We start from the raw sequence: 21,809 nt of genomic DNA, 5'->3' as shown, positions 1-21,809 counted from the left end.
AAAGAGACATCTGGAGGGTAAAGCTAAAGAGGACAAGTCTAAACTAGTATGAGGACGCTGGGCCCAGAGAACAAAACAAATTGCTCTGGGAGTTGCTTGAATGTAAACAGTGTTGGTTCTCCAGGCTCGTCCAAACTGTATGAAGCTAGTACTTTGGGCCTGCAGATTTCAAGGTACTTCCTGATGGAAAACATTGCATACAGAGTTTTCAATGACCTCCAGCAAGACAAGATTCTGGATGTTTGAAAACTGTGCAAACCGATGTATCACTTCTGTAGATCTCCTTGCTTAGGTTTGATGATCATCAGTATTACCTGGGCAGCTTTTAATGTAGCAAATCTGATTTTTACACATAACCTTTTTTTTTTTTTAATGTCACAGATTTATCTGAAGACATTACAGAGGTTTGAATGAATATTCGTATTGTTCCGCCTGAAGTGGATATACAATGAAGGGTAATAATCAATGAATATAAGGGTGGAAATTGATGATACTTCACAGGAAAACACACTCTGTCCTCTAAGAAAGATAAATCTACTAATGTTGTAAGGCCTAAACAAAAACCATGGTAAACAATGACAGATTTCATGGTAGTCTATTTTCAGTATAAGTAACTACATCATAGTGCCCTTCTCATCTCAGGTACATTTCTGTCCTACTAACCCAGTCCTTTTAATCTAAAAAACTGCCTTAGATGGATTCAGGAGGCACTGAGTGGGATTAAAAGAGCAAGAACAGTGCCTTGCATAGTAGCCTTCTGATAAAAGAATGTTGTGCCCCCTACCCTTCCCCTGGGAAAATACTTAAAACAAAGAAAAAGGTAAGATCAATGGGATACTTTGACTCCAATTTTCATTGTGATGCTTTAGTATAGCCTCAACTTGAGGTTGACTGAGGTTGAGGTGACCCGACTCATTTTCAAGCCTTTTTTCTCTCCTTTCCACCAGTTTCTTCCCAGGTTAGTTACCTCAGCACTGTGGATGGAACAGCCCTTCATCTCATGGATACGGCCAGCACACAAATGCTGAGCTCAGACCTCTGACACCTGCCGCTCGATGAGGTAGCATGGAGTGCCAGGGCACACAGACCCCCTCCATGCTGCCTGCGTGCCCACACTCTTCCTCCCCTGAAAGGTCCCAGAGTATCAGATAACACAGTGCTGGAAGAAGTGGCACCCTTTGTATGAGCTATAGGTGAAACACATCAATTGCCTGAATACTGATGGCAGGTGAATATTGAGGCAGGTTCACTGCCCTCAAAGATGAGGAGGAATGAGGTCTGCTGCCAAAAGAAGCATCTGGGCCGACTGACCCTGAGCCATGCAGAAGCACCAGGAGGAAGCAGAAAGTGACAGCAGTGGGAGACTCCCTGCTGCAGGGGATGGACACACCCATCTGCCAACCTGACCTGTTGCCTAGAGAAGTTTGCTGCTTGCTAACTGAGAGCCTATGGGTAAGGATTAAAGAGCAGACTGATATGGCTGACAAGGTAGTGAGTGTCTGCTATGGACCTGCTGACCAGGAAGAACAAGTGGATGAGGCCTTCTGCGGACACCTAGAAGCAGCCTCCCATTTAGGGGCCCTGGTCCTCACGGGGTGCTTTGACCACCCTGATATCTGATGGAGGGGTAACAGAGAAGGACATAAGCAATCCAGGAGGTTCCTCGAAAGCATCAATGACAACTTCATGACACAAGTGATAGAGGAGCAATGGAAGGGCTCTGCTGGACCTCACACTCACCAACAAGGAGGGGTTTATCAGGGATGCGAAGGTCAAAGGCAGCCTTGGCTGCAGTGACGACAGAATGGTAGAGCTCAGGATCCTGAGTGGATGTGGCAGGGCAAAAAGCAAGATCACACTGCTGGGTTTCAGCAGAGCAGACTTTGGCTTCTTCAAATAGCTGCTTGGTGGAGTCCCATGGGATAAGGACCTGAAGGGAAGAGGATCCTAGAAAGCATTCAAAACACATTCAAAAATCACCTCCTCCAAGCTCAGAAGAGTTCCACCGCAATAATTATGAAGTCAGGGAAAAATTCCAGGAGGCCTACATGGATGAACAAAGAGCTCCTGGAAAAAAAATGGAACACCAAAAGCATACAGAAGGTGGAAGCAAGGACAGGTAATGCAGGAGAAATACAGAAACACTGTCGAAGCATCCAGGGATGCAGTTAGGAAAGCTAAAGCCCAAATGGAATTGAATCTGGCCAGGCAGTCAAAGACATGGATGAACAAAGAGCTCCTGGAAAAAAAATGGAACACCAAAAGCATACAGAAGGTGGAAGCAAGGACAGGTAATGCAGGAGAAATACAGAAACACTGTCGAAGCATCCAGGGATGCAGTTAGGAAAGCTAAAGCCCAAATGGAATTGAATCTGGCCAGGCATGTCAAAGACAACAAGAAGGGTTTATATAAGTACTTAGGTGACAAAAAGAAGACTAGGGAAAATGTGGACCCTTTGCTCAACGAGACAGGGGATCTGGTTATACAGGACGTGGAAAAGGCTGAAGTACTGAATGTCAACTTTGCACCAGTCTTTATTAGCAAGATTGGCCTTCAGAACTCCCAGGTCCCAGAGATCAGGGAATACTTAAGCAAACCAGACATATATAAGTTCATGGGCCCTGATGGGGCACACCACAAGTGCTGAGGGAGCTGGCACATGTCATTGCAACGCCGGTCTTCATAATCTTTGATCAATCATGGTGACTGGGAGAAGTGCTCAAAGACTGGGGAAAAGCAAATGTCACTCCTATCATCAAGAAGGGCAAGAAGGAGGACCCAGGGAACCACAGGCCAGTCAGCCTCACCTCAATCCCTGGGAAGGTGATGGACCAGCTAGTCCTGAAAACCGTTTTTCAGGTATATGAACATGAAAATCATCAGGAGTAGTCAAGCACGCATTCACCAAGGAGAAGTCATGCTTGACCAACTTCAGAAACTTCTACAATGAAATAATTGGCCTGAAATGATGAAGGGACTGGAGCATCTCTCTTATGAGGAAAGGCTAAGGCACATGGGGCTGCTTAGCCTGGAGAAGAGAATGTTCAGGGAGATCTTATTAATATAAATAAATACCAGAAGGGAGGGTGCAAAGACAACAGAGCCAGGCTCTTTTCAGTGGTGCCCAGTGACAGGATAAAAGGCAGTGGGCGCAAACTAAAACACAGGAGGCACCATCTGAAGACCAGAAAACATGTTTTTACTGTGAAGGTGACTGAGCACTGGAACAGGTTTCCCAGACAGATTGAAGAGTCTTCATCCTTGGAGATACTCAAAAGCCATCTGGTCCTGGTAAACCAGCTGTAGGTGGCCCTGCTTGAGCAGGGACTTTGGACCAGATGATCTCCAGAGATCCCTTCCAACCTCAGCCATTCTGTCAATTCACCTCTTCCCTTGAAGCCAGACAACCAAAAATTATATTCCACTAGTCCCTCGATCATAGGATCACAGGGAACGTACAATCCCTACAATACTAATATCCTGCAGCTTTATAACTGCCAGCACTGTGGAAGTTTGGATTATCTGCTGCCATTAGATTTCCTTAAGAGGTTTGGAAAATAGGCACTTTGTGGTTTTTGCAGTTTATCAGTGAGATGACAGAGTAATGCTTTGTACTTTTAAGATCTTGAATTCATGAAGTGTTCTGTGATCATTTTAGAAGCCCGAAGGAAGCACCACAGACAACTGGCCAGCTTGTGCTATAAAACTTCAGCTAGAATTCACCACTGCTCATGCTGCAAGGACATTAACGTTATGGCAGTATAAGATCGCAAAAATACTTCAATTAAAATTTAAAAATCCAATTCCCTTCAGAAATAGGCATACTCATCTTCATAAACTAGTTCATGTACAAGAAATGAACAGGTTTTGTAGAAGTTCCTTTTATTTTGAAAAAAAGTCATTACTCACTGTTGTACAAAATATACCTAAAACATGATGTTAAGATAATGTTGACACAACTAGATAGTTTGCAAATTACCTAGTTGAAGAGAAAAAATCTTCACAATTTTTACGGGGATTCGAGAAAGTAACGACGAGTGAATTATACATTTGGAAATATTTCATTTGTAAGCTTTACACAAATGTTGTTTCGTACTTACTATTTGTAAACCTTAATGCTTTATAAAAAGTTTTCGTTCACGTGATGATACAATGAAAATAATGTTCTACAGTTCATTTCTTAAAGCATCTTTTTTTAAAAGCATCAATTACCTTTCTACTCTTTTTTTTTATAGGAATAGCTGGTTCAGTTCAGAACTTTCATTTCTAAGAGACAAACAAGTGATTCCAAATTTGTGCTTTGTTTAAAAACAGACAAAAAAATGCAAGTAACTAATTATCTGTTTGTTGAAATGTAAAACAAACAAAAAAAACATTTTTAAGATAAATTAGATTAGAAAACATTATTTTAGTTTCAGTAAGTTATTATTTTAACTCCAGAGTAGAAACCTGGCAACCATCTGCTTAAAATAGCCAATGCCAATTCAGTTAAAGCTCATCCAAATTTGGGTTATTCTTTTAGAACAGTACTACTACTATATTTCATGACCAAAGAAATCGTATTTCCAGAGGTTTCGCTATGACACCCCCCCAAGTAATTTTCAAAAGAGTGCATTATTATTTATCCTAGGTCCTTCTGAACGATAGAATTTTTATATAATTTAAAAAAACAAAACAAAACCAAACCAAAACACCAAACATTAAAGGGGGCGGGGGGGGGGGATGAGACATTAACATTACCTTAAAAAGTGTATAGCCAATACTAAAGATAAAGATGCAAGACACAAAGAAGCAAGCAAATCACTAGGGGACAGATCCTCACCTGGCATAAAGTCAGCGTAGCTCCACTAGCATCACAGAGCTATCCTGACTTACAACAACCACAGATCTGCCTGTCCATGTACAGAAAAACTCATTTATGTTAGTGATACAGAACAGTAGTGTTCAGAAGAGTAGCGTTAGCGTGCATTTTTTAAATCATAGAATCATAGAATGGTTTAGGTTGGAAAGGACCAGTAATAATAAAGTAAGTTCGTAACACCTCGGTTGCCATCTAGTATTTTGCTGCTGGTGACTGTTGTTCTTAGCACTGGCAGTGTATTAGCTCAGGACAAATTTGTCACCACTTTCAAATGATAGACTAAAATACATTTAACATTGGTTATGAAGTCATTAACCACAGCTAGTTCTTATCAGAAATATTCCGAAGCCCATTTACAGTGTGAAGCAGAAGGTTTTAAAGTACTATTTTATAACTTTGATAAGTTTTTATACCGTTACGGGTTTTCACTGACCATAATCTGTGTGGAATGAACTGCAACCACTGGAAGTCAGCAGCAGCTCAGCAACTCTTGCACTCTGCAGCGTGACTCTTCGTTGTTACTAATAACCCTTTTTACAGATCATTAGCTATAGTAAATTTTAAAAAATATATCCCTAAGGCATATGTTTACAGAGCAAACCCTAAAAGCAGAATTATAGCAACAGAAATAAGTAATTGTACAAGTTTCCCTTTGTCATGGGCAGGAAGACGTTCTTTTAAGGCACAAGAGAACTCCTGGAGTGCAGAGGACAGATTACTTAACCAGGAGTGCGAATATTAAAAACATAGAAAACCTAGGAAGCAGAGGGTGAATTCCAGAAATAGCTTATGGCAGCATTCAGGTCTCACTACTGTCATCTGCCAAAGGTATTTCAGACTTTAGTATATATATATAGTGTATATGTATGCTTAATCAAGTAGAATAACAAATGGGATTCAGATGATTTCTGCCAGAGATCCGTGTAAAAGCCTACCTGTACAACCACCACATAATACACTCAAAACAGACAGTTTATCCCAGTGTAATTTTGCATTTCAAATAAAGCTATATTTAAAACACATTATTAATGCAGTATATGACAAATCCATTTGAGCTGTATCTTCTGTCAAGTTCTACTTACAGAAAGAAACAGTTTAATGATGTCCATGACAAGGCACGTAAAAAAGATAGTGGTAGGTACACTGGACAAAACTTTTGGCAATGTTCATCATTTCTGCAATGATCCTACGTTACAACTCACAAGCAACTGAGGTACAAACTTATGTCAAGTAAACATGAGATTTGTCTTGCATTCCTTTGAAGTACGATAGTTACCCCTATTTTCCTGATTTTTTTTTAATCTTTTATTTCCTTAAAAGAAAAATATATACTCGCATACAATGCTGATACCCTATGTGGTGATGCCATAAATCCCTTGGGATAGCAAGTTTGATGGGTGGTAACCCATTAGGAGAAAAATATATTTTTTGAATATTATTTTACATATATACAATATATATATTTAATTTTCAATCAAAATATAAAGTTTTCTAATTTATTAATCAGTATTTTTCACGTGAAAAAGGAAAAAGTGTTTCGTATCTCAGTTTGTATAAGTTAAAAATTAAAAAGCTATTTGATATCCACCAGTGATGTTTTTTGTTTTATTTCTACAGAATTAAAAGAAAACAAAGAAACAGTGAGTTAAAAAGCTTTCCTTCTCCAAAGCCAAATACAATAAAATTTTGAAGCTGAATATTAATTAAAAGGACAACACCAAGTTTTGCATTTTAAGTAATCACAAAGAACAGGAAATGTAATCTACGTAGAAACTATCATTACTATATTAGCATAGTCTAAAGAAAAAATACTTTTAATCCCTTAGTTTTGATGGAGTATGTCTAGCAGACATAAAAAAATTGTTGTAAATTTAAAGTAAGAGTTGCTTATACTCTCACCAGTCTATATTAATTTTACTAAACCTCTCCTAATATCACAAAAGTATGACAGCCGCTTATTTACAGGTTTTTTCAGCACTGCGAAAGGCACATTTATCTTTTTACGCATGTTTCTGCTAATGTCCTAAACTTGGGTTCCAGCTGATCTAAGAAGTCAAGTGCCTCTTCTTCATGCTGATCACTGCAGCAGCCTACAGAGCCAGCCAAGGATCCTTTTCCTTCATAGTTATATGAAAGGAGATAATCTTCAGAATGCTTCTGTTCTTCATCCTGTCTGCATAGGTGCACCTTCTGCATAGGAAAAGAACACACCTTATTACTTTCTTAAATTGTTATCCTAAACGTATTGCATAAAAATAATTTCTTTTGATTTACCTTTCATTGATTAATTTTTAATCAGAGTGTGTCCTCTAATGGATTCCTACATACAAAAAATGCACATGATTGGTCTATATCATTAAGACTACAAAATATAAGTATTTAATAAAGAAATCATTTATACTAATCATGTATGTAACAACAAAAGAGGAAGAACCTGTTTAAATAACCTGTCAAGCAACTAAAATCCACTCAAAATTAAGAGACTGATTTACACAGAACTAGTTAGGCAAGTGGCGAGAAGTTTTGATCTCCAAAGCATGGAGTAACTACACTTCTACTGCCGTACGCTTCATTCCTGCACCACTGCTAAGGTAAGTGCCAGGTTTAAATTAGTACAAAGCAAGCAGTTAGAATAAAAGCAAACAGACATTGTCAGAGAAACTCATAAAAGCTCGAGCAATTATTCTAAATGAGGAAATATTCTAAATGAAAAATAGCACACTGCCTACAGTTTAAGCCAAGAAAAGAAAGTCATTTACACTTACGTCTAAAATATGTAAAGAATGACTTTTTGAAAGGGCAATATTCCAAAGGGGCGGCAGGGAAGCAAAGGAGAGGAAAAACAAAACAAAACCAAAACCAGAAAGCCACCTTTCTAGCACAACTACATGTTTTCCTTTAAAAGCCTGCATATATTGATCATAACCTACACTCAAAAAGAACCCAGTTTCAGAATACTTACTTCACCTAAACGAGGATGTGTGAAATTATGCCATTCGGAGTAGGAGTATCTACATGTATCCATCACAGGCTGTCCTCCTCCTCCTTCTTTCACCGATCCCAGAGTCTGATGTCCACCGCCCTTGACTGATTCCAAGGTATGCCCTCTTCCTTTTACCATTTCAAATGTTTGTTGATCTCCTGTTTTTATTCCGTATCCTCCTTGATCACATGTGCTTTGTAGAGGAATGATATTGTGATCCTAAAAAAAGATGCAGTAGTGGGGACAGCTGTACTTTTTTTTTTCTCTTTTATTTTTTTTTAATTCAAAAGATGAAACAGCAACCAGGAACTGTCAATATTGAAAACTGAAGTCTCCAGCTTTCCACTGTGATATTTTGAACTAAAAACTACCCTTAGTGCTTAGTATATAAAGATCAATTAGTCGTCTGTGGAAAGAATACTATGATCAGAGGGGGGGGGGGGGGTAGGAATCTGCATTTAAATACAATATGAGATCCAAAAACTGGATCTTTATCCCAATGAAAGCTGTACTCTAATCCATATGCTAGTTTCTTAAATTGTCATGTAAAATAACGATTGGTTTTCAAAGTCAACAACCTGTAATCCATTAAGACAGATACACAGTCATATGCAAAAGTTTCATTCTGTTTCTGCACACATTGAGTCTGTATTCTAAGTGAAATATGGAAACACTAGTATGGGATCACAAATTAAAAAAATACATTATCAGTTTATAATGGCACTACATTATGCTTCATAGGCAATGAGAAATTTGCCACTTGTCACCATTAGGATTTCTTGGTTTTCAAGGTGAACTAAACTCCATGGTTTCTAAAGTAATCGCCTTTTGTTGAGGAGGGCATGGTCAGGGGGTGAGGGACAGAGGAGAATGGGAAGAGTCTGAAGAGCCAAGTCCTTGTGTACGAACACAGTCCTGGACTGGACTATGTTCATGGTAGACTGAATCTTTAAAAAGTTTAGATGCCAAAAGCAAGAACATATTTCATGAACACAGACTGTTCAATTATATTTTTTCCACTGACTCGAAAATCAACTGTATTTGGGGTCATTTTTCAGGGGGAGGGCAGAAATTGCACCTGTGGTCTACAATGACTATCCACTAAATTTAAAAATCCTTTTCCAAGGAAAAGCAATAATGTTTTGCCATAAACACACATTCATCATAGGCAAAATAGCAAGTTTCTATCTAATCTCATTGTTGAAAGTGACTGAAGTGATTAAAATGTTCACCTGATAATTCCAATCAAAAAGTTAAAGTCTGGAAGAATTATAAGCAGCCAGGCTAACAACCACAGGATATGTTTAAATATGGATGGTACTACCAACTCTGCCTAAAGTAAGAATTTTCAAATTCTTCTTAAATAGCAAAGCACATCTAACGATCCCTGCGTTTATTCCTTATTTCCTTTACTAAATCACCCACTTGCAGGTGGTCCTATTCTCAGACTGAAATGCTATGGATACCTTAATTACATCTTTCTACATTGAAGTAAACAGAAAACTTACCATCACTTCTTCTCCTGGAGCTTCTGTATTTGAAATTATTAAGTTGTGATTGGCACAATCATCAGTCACGTGCCTGTGCATTACCCCAGAGCCACAGCAGCCACAAATTGTGATCAGGATTACTAGGAAAAGAAAGTAAGTGAGGGAGATACTATGAACTTTAGCTCATAATGGTATCTACTTCAGTTTGATAATGAATCTTGTTGCATTAGCCTTTTTAAATATCTAAACAACAAGTATGGTTTAAAAAAAAAATATTTATTTCCAAAAATGCCCATACTCAAAACTGTACATATATACATTTCTTCAAACAGTATATGCAGTTTTCACTACACTGTTGAACTATTTCATTCTTCTAAAACGCACTTTGGTTTCCCCAAAAGAAATGCAAGCATCCCTTATGAAAACCCTGTGACTGCAAAATTTCACAGTAATAAGAAGACCAATTCCAGGTGAAAAATCATGTCTTATGACTACAACAAGGTTGTACATAAGACATTTTTCATGTATGAATATGCAGATTTCAAATTATGTCATAAGGAACTAATATGCAAGCTAAAGGTCCCAATACCAGTAACTTCTGCTTCACAGAAAAGGTCACCAGAACCCTGGAGGACTTCAAGCATTATGTTACAGAACAATCTTATTCAATTCCATTTATTCAGCTTATTCCTCCTATAATAATACTTTGTGTTGTCATGGAGACTCAGCCAGAAATGACTTTGTATAAAAGAATCATGAGCAAGTAATACCTCTCCTAAACAAAGGGCTAAGCATTTCATTCAGAGAACCACTCTCTCCTTCTATTTTCAAGTTGATAGCTTAAAAATAAAAAAGCCCGTGAGAAATTCTACCTAACTGCCCACTGAGCAATCTGATTTCTGAACATATAAACTTCAGTGGAAATTGGCCAAGAGCCTCTTTCAAGCTCATTTAGCTTCTGCAGCTATCAGCGAGATCTGCATCAGTGGTTCTTGCGGGTCGCCTCCTGATGCTGCCAGATGGGAAGAAGACATCCATGACAGCACCGAGTAGAGGATACACAGGGTAAAACCTAGCCACAATAAAATAACGGGTCTATCTGGGAGGAATCCAGTCACGGGGTAGTGACAAAAAGCTGGGTGATGTTTCACACAGTCCCCCTACTGAGTGCCCCCACATCTGAAAGTTCCGCCTCCAAGCTGTATCACAAATTTGGGTACCTGCCCTGTTTAGATAAAAAAATGGGTCTATCTAACCTTTAAAACACGCGCAGGTCCCAGTGTTCTATCTACCTGAGTAAGAACAGTCAGCTGAGGCTGAACAGGGGCAAGACAGGTTAATCATTACCAGCAAGAATGGAAAAGAAAGAAAAAAAACAACTCTGAAGTATTTGTTACTGTAGCATGTCCTCTGGTGATTTTTAAAGATGCTATTAGTCAGACCACATCTGATTCTGGTAAAAAAATTACCTGGCTTTGCTATTATGTACGACTGTCACTGCCTCACTGGTTAAACTGCACTATCAACTTGCTAAGAATCTGTAAGTCTTTGGGCAACTCCAGTAACACAGCACGTATTCAACGGTTCAGTCCATTCTGGAAGTATCCAACCTGTCCTTCAACCCTATGCTGGCTCTCATAAAATTTGTTGTGAAATCCAATGCCTCAGATACTCCATGTTTTCATCCATAACTCAAGAAGGTCCACAAAAAGCTCTAGGAAACTAATTTCAACATTCCTACAAGCAGAAATATGCGTCCCAAAACCAGCACTAAATTCACAAACTTTGCTATACTCCGACAAGACCTGATAAGCACCACAAATCCCATCTTCTTCAGTTCAAGTGCTGAATGCAGTTATTTTGGCCTTACTAACACAAACACGCAGAACATCTTACATAAAATGTACTTAAAAGAATTAACAGGAATCCCCACACAGTAACTGCAGGACAAGATGAGAGCAAGAAGCCTGTGATACCAATACAGGTACATTAAGTCAGTGATGAGGGCTACACAACTGCCTAAATAAAAGAAGAAATGTTTGAATCAAGTTTGAATGAGGTTCTCTCAGCTAATTTTAAAATTAAGTGGTTTGGACTTCATATTAAAATCAAGTGTACTTACGCAGCAATAATAGTGATCCTAAGATCATTGCAAGGATGGCCCATAGGCCAAGAGTAACATTTTGGCCAGCGAAGACACGGTCGCGAAGGCAATCGGTTGGAGTAACGCAGTCACAGTAGTTAACTTTTATGTAGTTCTCTCCCACCTTTCCTCCATTATCAGTCACACTTACAGGAATATCGTATATTCCAAATGGAATATCACCCTTTGGTGAAAGATACACAGAATTATCTGTAAAAAAAGACAAAACCAGATCAAGTGTTAACAGTACCTGAAACTCTCGTCACAAACGCGACCATAATCACAATCTTCCCCTCTGTTACAACTATACTGCTACGGGATCTGCATTAGTTAATGTAAAGCTAGCTTAAATGTGTTGACACAAAACTACATCTTGGAAGGATTTGTATTTTCAGTGCCTTTTAAATATTAGATTTGAAAAAGCAAACCTTATACAGCCTTCTGACAACATATGATTCGAAACTGTGAAGTTGATTCAGTTCTTTATAGCAAATGACACTATTTGGGCTTACTACTAAAGACCATCAACTGAACTGACATTTATTAAAAGGACTTCTGGTAGTTTGATTGGAATAATTAATCATAAACCTAATTTATACATCTTAATTTATATGTTTCAGTTTTCTAGTTCTCCGTCATAACAGCAGCTTAAGAAAAGTTGTATTTTTTTTGGAGTATTAGCTGTTTCATTCTGAAATTCCTTACGAATTATGAATGTATACTTCCTTTTCCAGAGGTGTTGACACAATGCTTTACATTGGTTTTTGTTCTCCTTCCTAATCTTTTTACACCATAATTTCAGACAGCAGCTGACTGCTGACCCAAGGATCCTGGGGACAGATTCTTGGTTTTGCTTTAAGAGGCAGAATATAGTATCCCTCTCCTTGCCTTTGTGATGCCAACACAACACAACAACCTTCTTAACTTCTGCACGCTGTTTCAAACCCAGGATAGTTAAGGTAAAAAATATTTTAGCTGCTCCCCTTTATTTCTGGCATACTCTTGATCTCCCGTACAGCAAATGAAACTGAGGAACCACTAGATATCATCAAGGCTACTTTGTTAGCCCCACTGACTGCACCAGTTCCCAACATACCTCCAGCCAATCAATTCTTAGAGTCCACCCAAGGCCGAGGCAGCAAAGCCTCCTCTGGCAACCCACAGCTAAGTCAGGAGGAAGAAGTCCTAACATACCATTGTGTCGAGTTATCTTCCACGAGGATGCCAAGCTACGGTCAGTTATGCGATATACGAAGGGTGTGCTGTAAGGAGACTGATCACCATCCTGTGCAGTAAGGCAGATCGGTTTTCTGTCTCTGCACATTATATAGTCAGTTTTAGTGATTCGTGGGTAATTCTTGTTCCCAGGCTGGATGACAACCTGAATCGTTCCAGTGCCTGTTTTGCCATCTATGAGATAAAAACAACCACTTTCAGCACTTACTTCAAACATCCACATACGTATTTCTAGTCCAAACTTTCACAATGAAGTGTCATCAGTTGTAATACCCAAGTTTAGAATTAAGGGGGAAAGCAGCTGTTAATTTAGCCAAAAAGCAAGAGAAGCTTCTCACAAAGCTCTCTTGGCTGCTTCTCTTTGCTTGGCTGACTGTAGGACAGATCAACAGCTCCCAAAGCTCCATGTTCTGCACACACAGACAATGTATTTTGTTAAGCACATGTGTATCTGTGTGGGGACAGATACTGTTCTAACAGGAGGATGAGCAGAGAAAGAGCCCATAAAGCAGGGGTAAAGGATGCTACACTAAACTGAGAGTCAAAAGCAGGAAGTGAAGGTCTCCAGCCTTTTTCCTTCTGGAAGGAGAAAATAAATTACACTTTCCCTACCCTCACTTCCCCTGAGAACAGGAACGCTTTCAGAAACAGTGGGCTTCTTTCTGGTCTCTTCCCTCTCAGTCACCATGCAGTAGCAGGATTCAGCAGTGACACATACTACACCACTAAATTCTACATGCAAGAAGTGAATGAGCTCTCCCTCCTAATTACAATTTTCCAATACAGGAATGGTCAGTGCTCTCATATGCATTCCAGTGAAATCACCTCAAGTCTATTTTTTAAAACTTTCTCTAGAGATAGCTGACTGCAGAGGCATATATCATGTTTACTTTACATGCAACAGAAGTTCTAAACAATTTAGATCCATATTATTTACATTTAATTTTAATATGCAACCTTTGGACAGAGTTAGAATTTTTAGCTGTAAAACAACTTCCAAAGGTCTCCTCTTTGGGGCTCATAAAGGCTCAAACTAAATCCTGCCATTGGATTTACAAAGGCAGTCCATTTTTCCTTTTTAATACAAGATACATATTTTAGAATTAACAATGTGACCTATAAACCTAACATTTTTCTTTGATAATCCATTTGCTAGATTTTGTATTTGGGAAGTGAAAGGTGTATTTAATCTTCTTAGCTAGATGATGTTGAGGCAGAACTGTTTCTTTTCCAACAATAAATGCATATACCAAATTAATCAGAAAGAACAGATGATTACTCACATTAAATCAGAACCAAAGCCTGGTTTAGAATAGGAATCTGAGTGTACAACTTTACAATCAGAGTAAGTTCTAAGAGCTCATCACCTGAGCAACACATAGTGTGAACACTGTTACAGAACCTTGATGTCTGAGAAGGACAGTAAGAGTGCAATAACATACAGCAATGGATATAGCTATTCTTAGAGGTCCTTTTAAATTAAGGGTTTCCAAAAGTAAGACACGAAGAAGTCAGAGGAGGAAACAGTAAGAGCTGCGAGGTCAACAACTTTTTCAAGCAGTTCTCTCTACTTTCTCTGTTGTCAACTTCACAGCTGCCAGGTGCTACCACTTAAAAAAAATAGTCAAGAAATAAAAGCAATACAATCCACAGGAAAATCCCTCAATTTAAACTTAACAAAGGATTTTAAAAGGGAGCAGATAATTTTTGAAAACATTGAGAATTTGCCCCTATTTCTTAAATGCTTTCCCTGCTGTATAATATTCCCTAAGCATTTGATAGAGCTATCCCAAAGACAAGAAAATGGACGAGGTGGGCCTCTGGTCTGAACCAGAATAGCTGTCCCCACACTAAATTTACACATAAACATCTCTTATAACCCACAAAGAATACTGACAACATTTAGTACTCACTTCTGTCTATTGCGAGGACTGTGATATTGCATTGACCTTGTCTCATTTCTTCTACGTCTCGGTCCAAGACTTTAATGGTTCTGACTTCACCTGATTTTTCATCTATGCTGATCCAATTACACTGGCCAGGTGCTATCCGGTAGCTGTCAAGAATAATTTGTTTGTTTAGTTAAAGATCTCAAATATGCATACACATGCATATGTACATCACGTACATATATAGATACGTGCATTCATATACATTCACGTGCACATGCACGCACACACACACGCATATATACAACATCAACAACTATTTCCCCCTTCCCATATCCCACCCACTCTGTACTCCAAACAAACTAGTAGATAATGCTGTTTCATACCATATGCCTTCACTATTTCCAGTTTCTGGATCTTCTGCTACATATCTCCCAATATTCGTCCCAATGTCCTCGCATTCTTTAACATCTATGCGTAAGTGACAGGGTTTAAACACCGGCCCCTCATCCACATCCAGGACGTGCACTGTAACAGAGCTGGTGCTCTGGGAAAGTTGTTGCGAATGCGGTGCCAGCATGTAGGGTACTTCGTTGTTGACTGCAATCACAAGGATTCTTTGTTTGGCGCTCTCGTAGTCCAGTCCCTGTAACAAAGGTGGAGTGTTGGGTTTTTTCCTTCAAGTCAATACAAAACTTGGTATTGTTTTCACTGCCCAATTATTAAATGGATAAAATTGTACCACATTTATTTACGAAAGAAGTCAGCTATCCTTACGGAACATCCACCTTGAGACACAGTAAGGGACCATGATTTTAAAAAAAAAAAAAAGTTAAGTTATAAATTAGTCAAAGAAAAGAACCTGAGGAACTAACCCTAATAAGGTAAGCAGCACCACTGTAAAATTTTTGATGAATACTCTAATAATCAATTACTAATAGAACTGAGATAAGAATTAAGGGGGGGAGGGGGAATTTTCTCCTGTATCTAGTTGGCCATTATTTTAGGTTACGTACATTTCCTTTCCAGCACAAGTCAATCATGCTTTTTGCTAGCACCTACCTTTATTTTCCAGTAAGACTTCACATTGCAAATACGCCAAACTTGTGGGGTTAATCAGTAAGTATCTGCCATTTACTGTTCAGACACCTTCTCCAAAGTCAACGTATGCCTTTAATAGGGCTATTTATGTGCTAAAGTCATAATAGTCTCTAGTCTACCACAGCATTACACTAAATATAAGAAATTTCAACTGGGTTCATATACCAAGGGTATAGCTTTAGAAAAAGCTCTAATGATTACCAGCAACAAAAACCACAATAAATAAAAAACTCAAATTTAACTGGCATTTCTACCTTTATGATTTACATCTTCAAATTTACATCTTCAAATTTTAATATTAATCTTCTCTGCTCCTTTGAAGTTACCTGTTATTGCAGTTTTAACAGGCAATGAAACAGAGGCAGGAAGAGGCAAAGGAACATGCTGGAGTACAGATACAGCCGTCCCTTTACCTCACATCCGTAAAGCACTGGGTATAACAAGTAACTAAACTAACACATAGTCTTATGTGTGTGCAGACTCCCTCACACCCCAGAAAAGCAAACCTGAAGTCACTCCCCTGCAAAATAAAACCTTAAGAGTTTTATGCAGAGTTAGTAAGTTTAATCAACTCCTAGAGAGAACAAGACCAGAGGAGATGCGCATCCATCCCCTCCTTTGCTACACTCCCATTTCTGTTAAAAACCCAGCCACCAAACATTCCTCAGTTATATCCCTAAGTCTAAACACCTCCAACTGTGGAACCAGGCAAAAGCACCAAGCTCTTCTGGAATGACGAACCAAAGGGAATTCCTTGAATTCTGTGCACACAAAACCAAGGAGTATTCTAGAAGATGAGTTTTGTAAGTTATGGACCACACACAAGTCTCATCTGCAGTGCACTATGCAATCTGCTCTAGAAGAGAGTTCAGATCAGGAGGAAAGCATGGTTTTGCCTGATAGTTACAGATATTCTTTGAACAAAAATGAATTCTGGATTATTGGTTTTAAAAGCAACGCCTGAAGACACACAAATTTTCCTCTAGCAGTTCCATTTCTACTTACCTTAACAACACACAGTACTCCTTCATTTGTGTTTTTGTCTGTTGTAATTTCAAAGGACCGATCATCATTTCCTCTTATAATTTCATACACTGCTCCTGAGCCAGGGGAACCAGGTTCATCAAGATCAACAACAGAGACTCTCAGTATTTCTACATTCACTTTGTTTTCCTCCACTCGCGTTTCATACTTAAGAGTATCAAAAAAAAAAAATTAATTTAAATCAGAGAATACTGTTCCATGATGCAGGACTGAAGAACACTGTATTTAAATAAGACTACTGAAACCCACGAGGTAATTTACCAAGCTGCTGTAACCATTTATTTTGTTTTCATGCATTAGCATCTTTACCACTCCTCCCTTATACCCTGAGTGAAGCAGTAAACCTTTCCTGCCAGCACAGCTGAAATCTCAGGTCCTTCGTACACTCAAACTATCACTGACAATTATGTTAATTAAGTCTGGAATTCTCCTTCCAGGAAAGGGAAATTAGCACAGTTCCCCTCAGTTACATCAGCTATAGATGCTAATTTGCATACAACAGGACCAAGCTGAGCATTAGAAAAGGCACTGGTGTAAATTAAAAAAAAATATATATATAAACAAACCACAAGAACTTGAAGAAAAGCCAAGAAGGGCAAAATACGTCTCTACTTGGATGGCAAAGGATGAAAGGATTTTTCTGATTTTTTTATCTTTTTAAAGAGCTGTGTTATTCTGTACAAGCTCAAAAAGCACAGATAAGAGTGATTCCAAACTAATATTACTGTGATATTCTACAGCACTGAGTGGAAAGGATAAGGCATGTGTATTCCTCATGGATAATCTATTCTTTTCCATAAATTTCGTATTACAAAATCTCCTGTGGTATTGGAGCTGTATACATGGTTATTGAGACATATTCTCTTGTCCTGAATAATTCAGATAGCTGCAATAATCAAAGACTTAAGGCTAAAGTTATAGCTATTGGTGGACAAGAAGTGGTTTAAATATTACTTCTTTAGAAGGAAAAAAAAAGTTGGAAAAGCATAGAAAATCTCAGTGACAATCCTTGCATCTACTTCACTGACACCAACATTAATTTGCAACACAGAAGCAGCCAAAAGCTGGTCACATGGCAGTGAGGTCATGACAATGTTTAGAGTGAATCTGTCCCCTCCCTGAAAATGGTTAAATTATGGGATTTCTAAGACTATGCATTGCAGCAGAAGTGAATGAACGAGTCATGTCAGCTTTCTTCCAATGGACATAAGGAAAACTACTCAAAACAACTAATATACCAATAGGTTTAATTATCAAACAGCACAACAACCACCAGGGCATTCTCAAAAGTCTGTATTGGCATTAGGCCCTGTCTCAGGGCATTAGGCTTCAGATTTGAAGGACTGCCCATCACAAACTTAGAAAGGGGATAAAAATAGTTTTGTTTTGTTTTGGTTTTTTTTTACAGACATGTCATTTATGAAGACTTACTTGTATCTGTTTAAAGGACGGCGCGTTGTCATTTGTATCTTCGATTCTGATGACAGCTGTTCCTGTAGTGCACAAACCAAAAGGCTGACCTGCCATATCTCTCACTTCAACTAACAAAGTGTAACTGGATACCAGCTGAAAAGATTAATAAAAGCATACAGAAATTTGACATACTCATCTTTTCAATCACATAGTTACACACAAGAGTAGAGCTACGTATTTTACTCCCATTCTCCAACTTTGCTCTAAATTCAGTGCTCCCCTACAAAATGAGTCAATTAGCTTTGGGGCTTTTTCCCTATAGTTACAAAAGGAAAACAAGTAAAATATTTTTCAGTGCTTAAGCAGCACCAAGTTCAGCATCTCTTAGTAATGTGTATGCTATATCCTGTATCAAATAAAGCTTCTCACAATGTCAGCTTTATTTTCCAGTACCTGAAGTTTTGGAAGATGCAAATAATGCACTTTGATCTGCTATCTATGTCTCCCCTTTGGCAAGGCAGAGAATTCCCTTAGGTTTCCAGCTGGTACAGTGTTTCAGTACACGTCTCTTATTTCAGTGAGGATGATCAGAAACGGTGCTGCAATCACAGCCTTTGTGCTATACATGACAAGGCGACGCCTGCCACTGGAAGGAGTCAGTGCCGCTGTCAGTTCCGAAGCGATCACTGATAAGCAGCCCGCTGAAATCCCTCACGTGAGTCACAACAGCAGAAGGCTTTTTTTAGCCTTATTAATACCTGAACAAACCAGGGAAGGGGGACTGAGGGGGGAAGGGAGGGGACACACAACGGGACAGACACTGGGCAAAAAGCGAGGGAATTTGTAAATCAAGACAGTAACTCCAGTTCTGAATGCCTGGAAGTAGCATTAGGTTTCACAGGTGGAGGAAAGAAATCTTCCATTCCACTTCATAAGTTTATCTTTAAAAGATAGGTAATGGATTCATTTTTCAAGCTTTCCTTCCCTCAGTAGTCACTGTGATTTTTTCCTTAGTAGTCAAGGTGATGCCCACAGTCGCTGCATTTTTCCCTTGCTAAAAAAAGCTGAGCAGTGTACCTGCAAGCACAGTTTTGCAACACACTGCTAATGCAGATTTTCAGCCATGAACCAACATAAGTATGCCAGAATATGACTCTCTTAATCCTCAAAAAAGATGTGGCCATAGCAGTGTTTTTTTTTCTAGAATGACTATCTTATGCTAGAAATATTATTTTGAAATATACATATCTGTCAGTTTTTCTAGCTTAACCAATCTCTCTCACATGACATTTTATACAAAAAAAACCCACCCAAATAAAATAAAACCTAAAAACTCTCATACCTTATTTACTTGAAAGCTAGCTGACAAGAATAAATGGTTTGTACTTTAATTTTAAGAAATGTTATACAAAAGTTTAGGTTTCAGATATTGGAGATATTTCTGTTGAGTACAGGATGACTGACTACTTCAAGAAAAGTTGGTTCATGTTCCCTGCAAAGAAGCAAGAAGCACCTCAAATGGAGCTTGATTAGGAGGAAACAGCAGCTCATCAGATTCACAAACAGAGAAAGAATAAAAATCCATAGGACTTTCAATCCATAAATCAAGTAAGAGAGCAGCGGGAGGTCCCCTGCCAAGATTAGCCAGAACATGGTAGATCTATGCAGAAGCTCTTTGGACTAATTACAGGTCTCTGTAAAGCTTTGGCAGCTCCTTAGACAGGGAAACAATAAAAGGCTAAGAGAAATGATTTATCTGGTGATTCCCACGCCGGCAATTCAGAGTTAAGAAGCTATCTGTGTGCACTGGATGACAGCTAAAGATGCTTCAGGAAAGATCACCTCTCTGTCCAGCTGCGGCAATAATACAGCAATGACACCTGTGTCACCATGTAAAGAAAATGCTGGGGTTACTGGTGGATTTTGTGACACAATGCGGTATTTCAATGTAGTGTGCAGGGTATCAGGCTCATCTCTGTCCTCTGCGGTCACTCTTCCAACAACTACACCTGTGAACACAATACAGCAATTTTTAGTTCCAGAAAAATCCGTAAATAATCAAACAGGTATTTCTATTTTAGATACATGAAAATAGCTATGTGGTCATTTAGGTCTAAATGAAAATAATATTGAAAACACAGTAAATAGTAGTAAAAATACAGTAATAGTGTAGAATTGTCTATTTTAATCCTCTGGCTTTTTTTTCCTTCTTAAACAAAGTTGCAATTATTGCAGCTGTCAGACAGAATAATCAAAAGAAATACTAAAAGTTTAGATTTCAGTTGGTGTTTTTGACAGTGACTTCTAATTAAGCATCCCAAACACAGCTGAAGAGGAGCTGCCAGGGGGACACAGGGGGAAGTTCAGTGCTCTCTGACATGGTTCAAACCTCAGCACTGCTTCTCGGGAAGCGCTGCTGTACTTCATCCCTATAGCTCGAGTGGTTTTGGAACTTCACTTTAAATCAGTAACTCGCCCAGTAAGAAATAGAGCAGCTCAGGGGATGAAACGCAACTGGTGTTTTGGGATGAATGGAAAAACACTTTGTTTCCTCTTTTGCCAAGCAAATTAGACCTTCCCCACTCTATACCCCTAGCCTAGGAGACAAGCGAGGAATGGCAAACCACGGCTTTTGTATTACTTCTTCTCTGGGGTCCACATTTCTCCCTGCTTTTATCCTCCATTACATAGACACGGAAAGTCAGTAGCAGGCAAATCCCTGCCTTTTACAGGTATGGACAGAAGGAAGACTTTCTTCCCCCCCTGCCCTCTCCCAGGAAAAGTTCATCAGCTGGAACAAACATTGTAAGCTTAATCAAGGGCACTTTACACCATTTTAGTTGTTTAAGAAACTAATCTGTTAAAAACTGCCATTCTGTCAATCCAAACATTTTATGCAAACAGGTGATTTTTGGATAAAATGAAAAGAATAACGTTCTGAAGTTCTTACACCATTTTGGGAACACTGAGCCACCTCAGTTTGTAAAAATTTCTTTTTTAAACAATACTTCTCATTATTATTGAAATGGCATTTTGGAACTCCTAATCATTAAGAAATCTTGAGCTGCTCTTTAAAAATTCAGCCTTTGCCGTAAAGAAATCCTCCTTAGCAAATCCCACTGAAATTGATTAAAAGGCAGAATTGCACCAAGTCATACTGGTACATAAGTGAGCTGAGTAGCGGTAACTGTGTTCACTGATTAAAAACAATTCTTACCAGGTTTGGAATTTTCAGGGACAGAAAACTCAAAAAACTCCTGTGTAAAATACGGAGCATTATCATTATCATCCTCTATCCTGATTGTGTGCACAAGTGGTATCTCTGGTGAATAACCATCTGGAGTGGTTGCAAAGCAAATGATCTGTAAGACATAAATTCAGTAATTTGCTTCATGCTTAAGCAACATTATTGCACTTTTAGTTCAATAGAGGCGTCAATAAATAAAATGACATACAGCACACCAAGCATAGCCTTGTCAAGACCAGGCCCTTTAGCCACGCAGAAGTGACTGATATCTCATGATGACAGCAACACAAAACCTTTAAATGCTTTCCAAACTTTCCCCTTCCCATTCCTCACACTACAAGTATTTGAATCGCTTTCTTTGCCCCCCCCCCCCCCCCCCTCCACATTCTGTCCCACGTTGC

At 38.8% G+C, this 21,809-nt stretch overlaps 1 protein-coding gene across 1 annotated transcript in view; it reads right to left on the bottom strand.

The window, feature by feature from the left end:
• Positions 1–6,854: 6,854 nt before the first annotated feature.
• Positions 6,855–21,809, bottom strand: part of DSC1 (desmocollin 1) — a 25,967-nt gene continuing 11,012 nt past the window's right edge. Inside the window, exons 6-16 of the mRNA XM_009885988.1 lie at positions 21,379–21,523; positions 20,004–20,170; positions 18,180–18,314; positions 16,710–16,895; positions 14,990–15,249; positions 14,628–14,770; positions 12,673–12,888; positions 11,458–11,688; positions 9,354–9,475; positions 7,825–8,064; positions 6,855–7,052 (exon numbers count right to left, since the gene is read on the bottom strand). Coding sequence (XP_009884290.1) covers positions 6,855–7,052; positions 7,825–8,064; positions 9,354–9,475; positions 11,458–11,688; positions 12,673–12,888; positions 14,628–14,770; positions 14,990–15,249; positions 16,710–16,895; positions 18,180–18,314; positions 20,004–20,170; positions 21,379–21,523 — 2,043 coding nt within the window. The remainder of the gene's footprint in view (positions 7,053–7,824; positions 8,065–9,353; positions 9,476–11,457; positions 11,689–12,672; positions 12,889–14,627; positions 14,771–14,989; positions 15,250–16,709; positions 16,896–18,179; positions 18,315–20,003; positions 20,171–21,378; positions 21,524–21,809) is intronic.

The sequence above is a fragment of the Charadrius vociferus genome, unplaced genomic scaffold (assembly GCF_000708025.1).
Source record: "Charadrius vociferus isolate BGI_N301 unplaced genomic scaffold, ASM70802v2 scaffold75, whole genome shotgun sequence".
NCBI lineage: Eukaryota > Metazoa > Chordata > Aves > Charadriiformes > Charadriidae > Charadrius > Charadrius vociferus.
The sequence above is the reverse complement of the archived record's forward strand: the minus strand, read 5'-3'. Positions and strand labels throughout refer to the sequence as shown.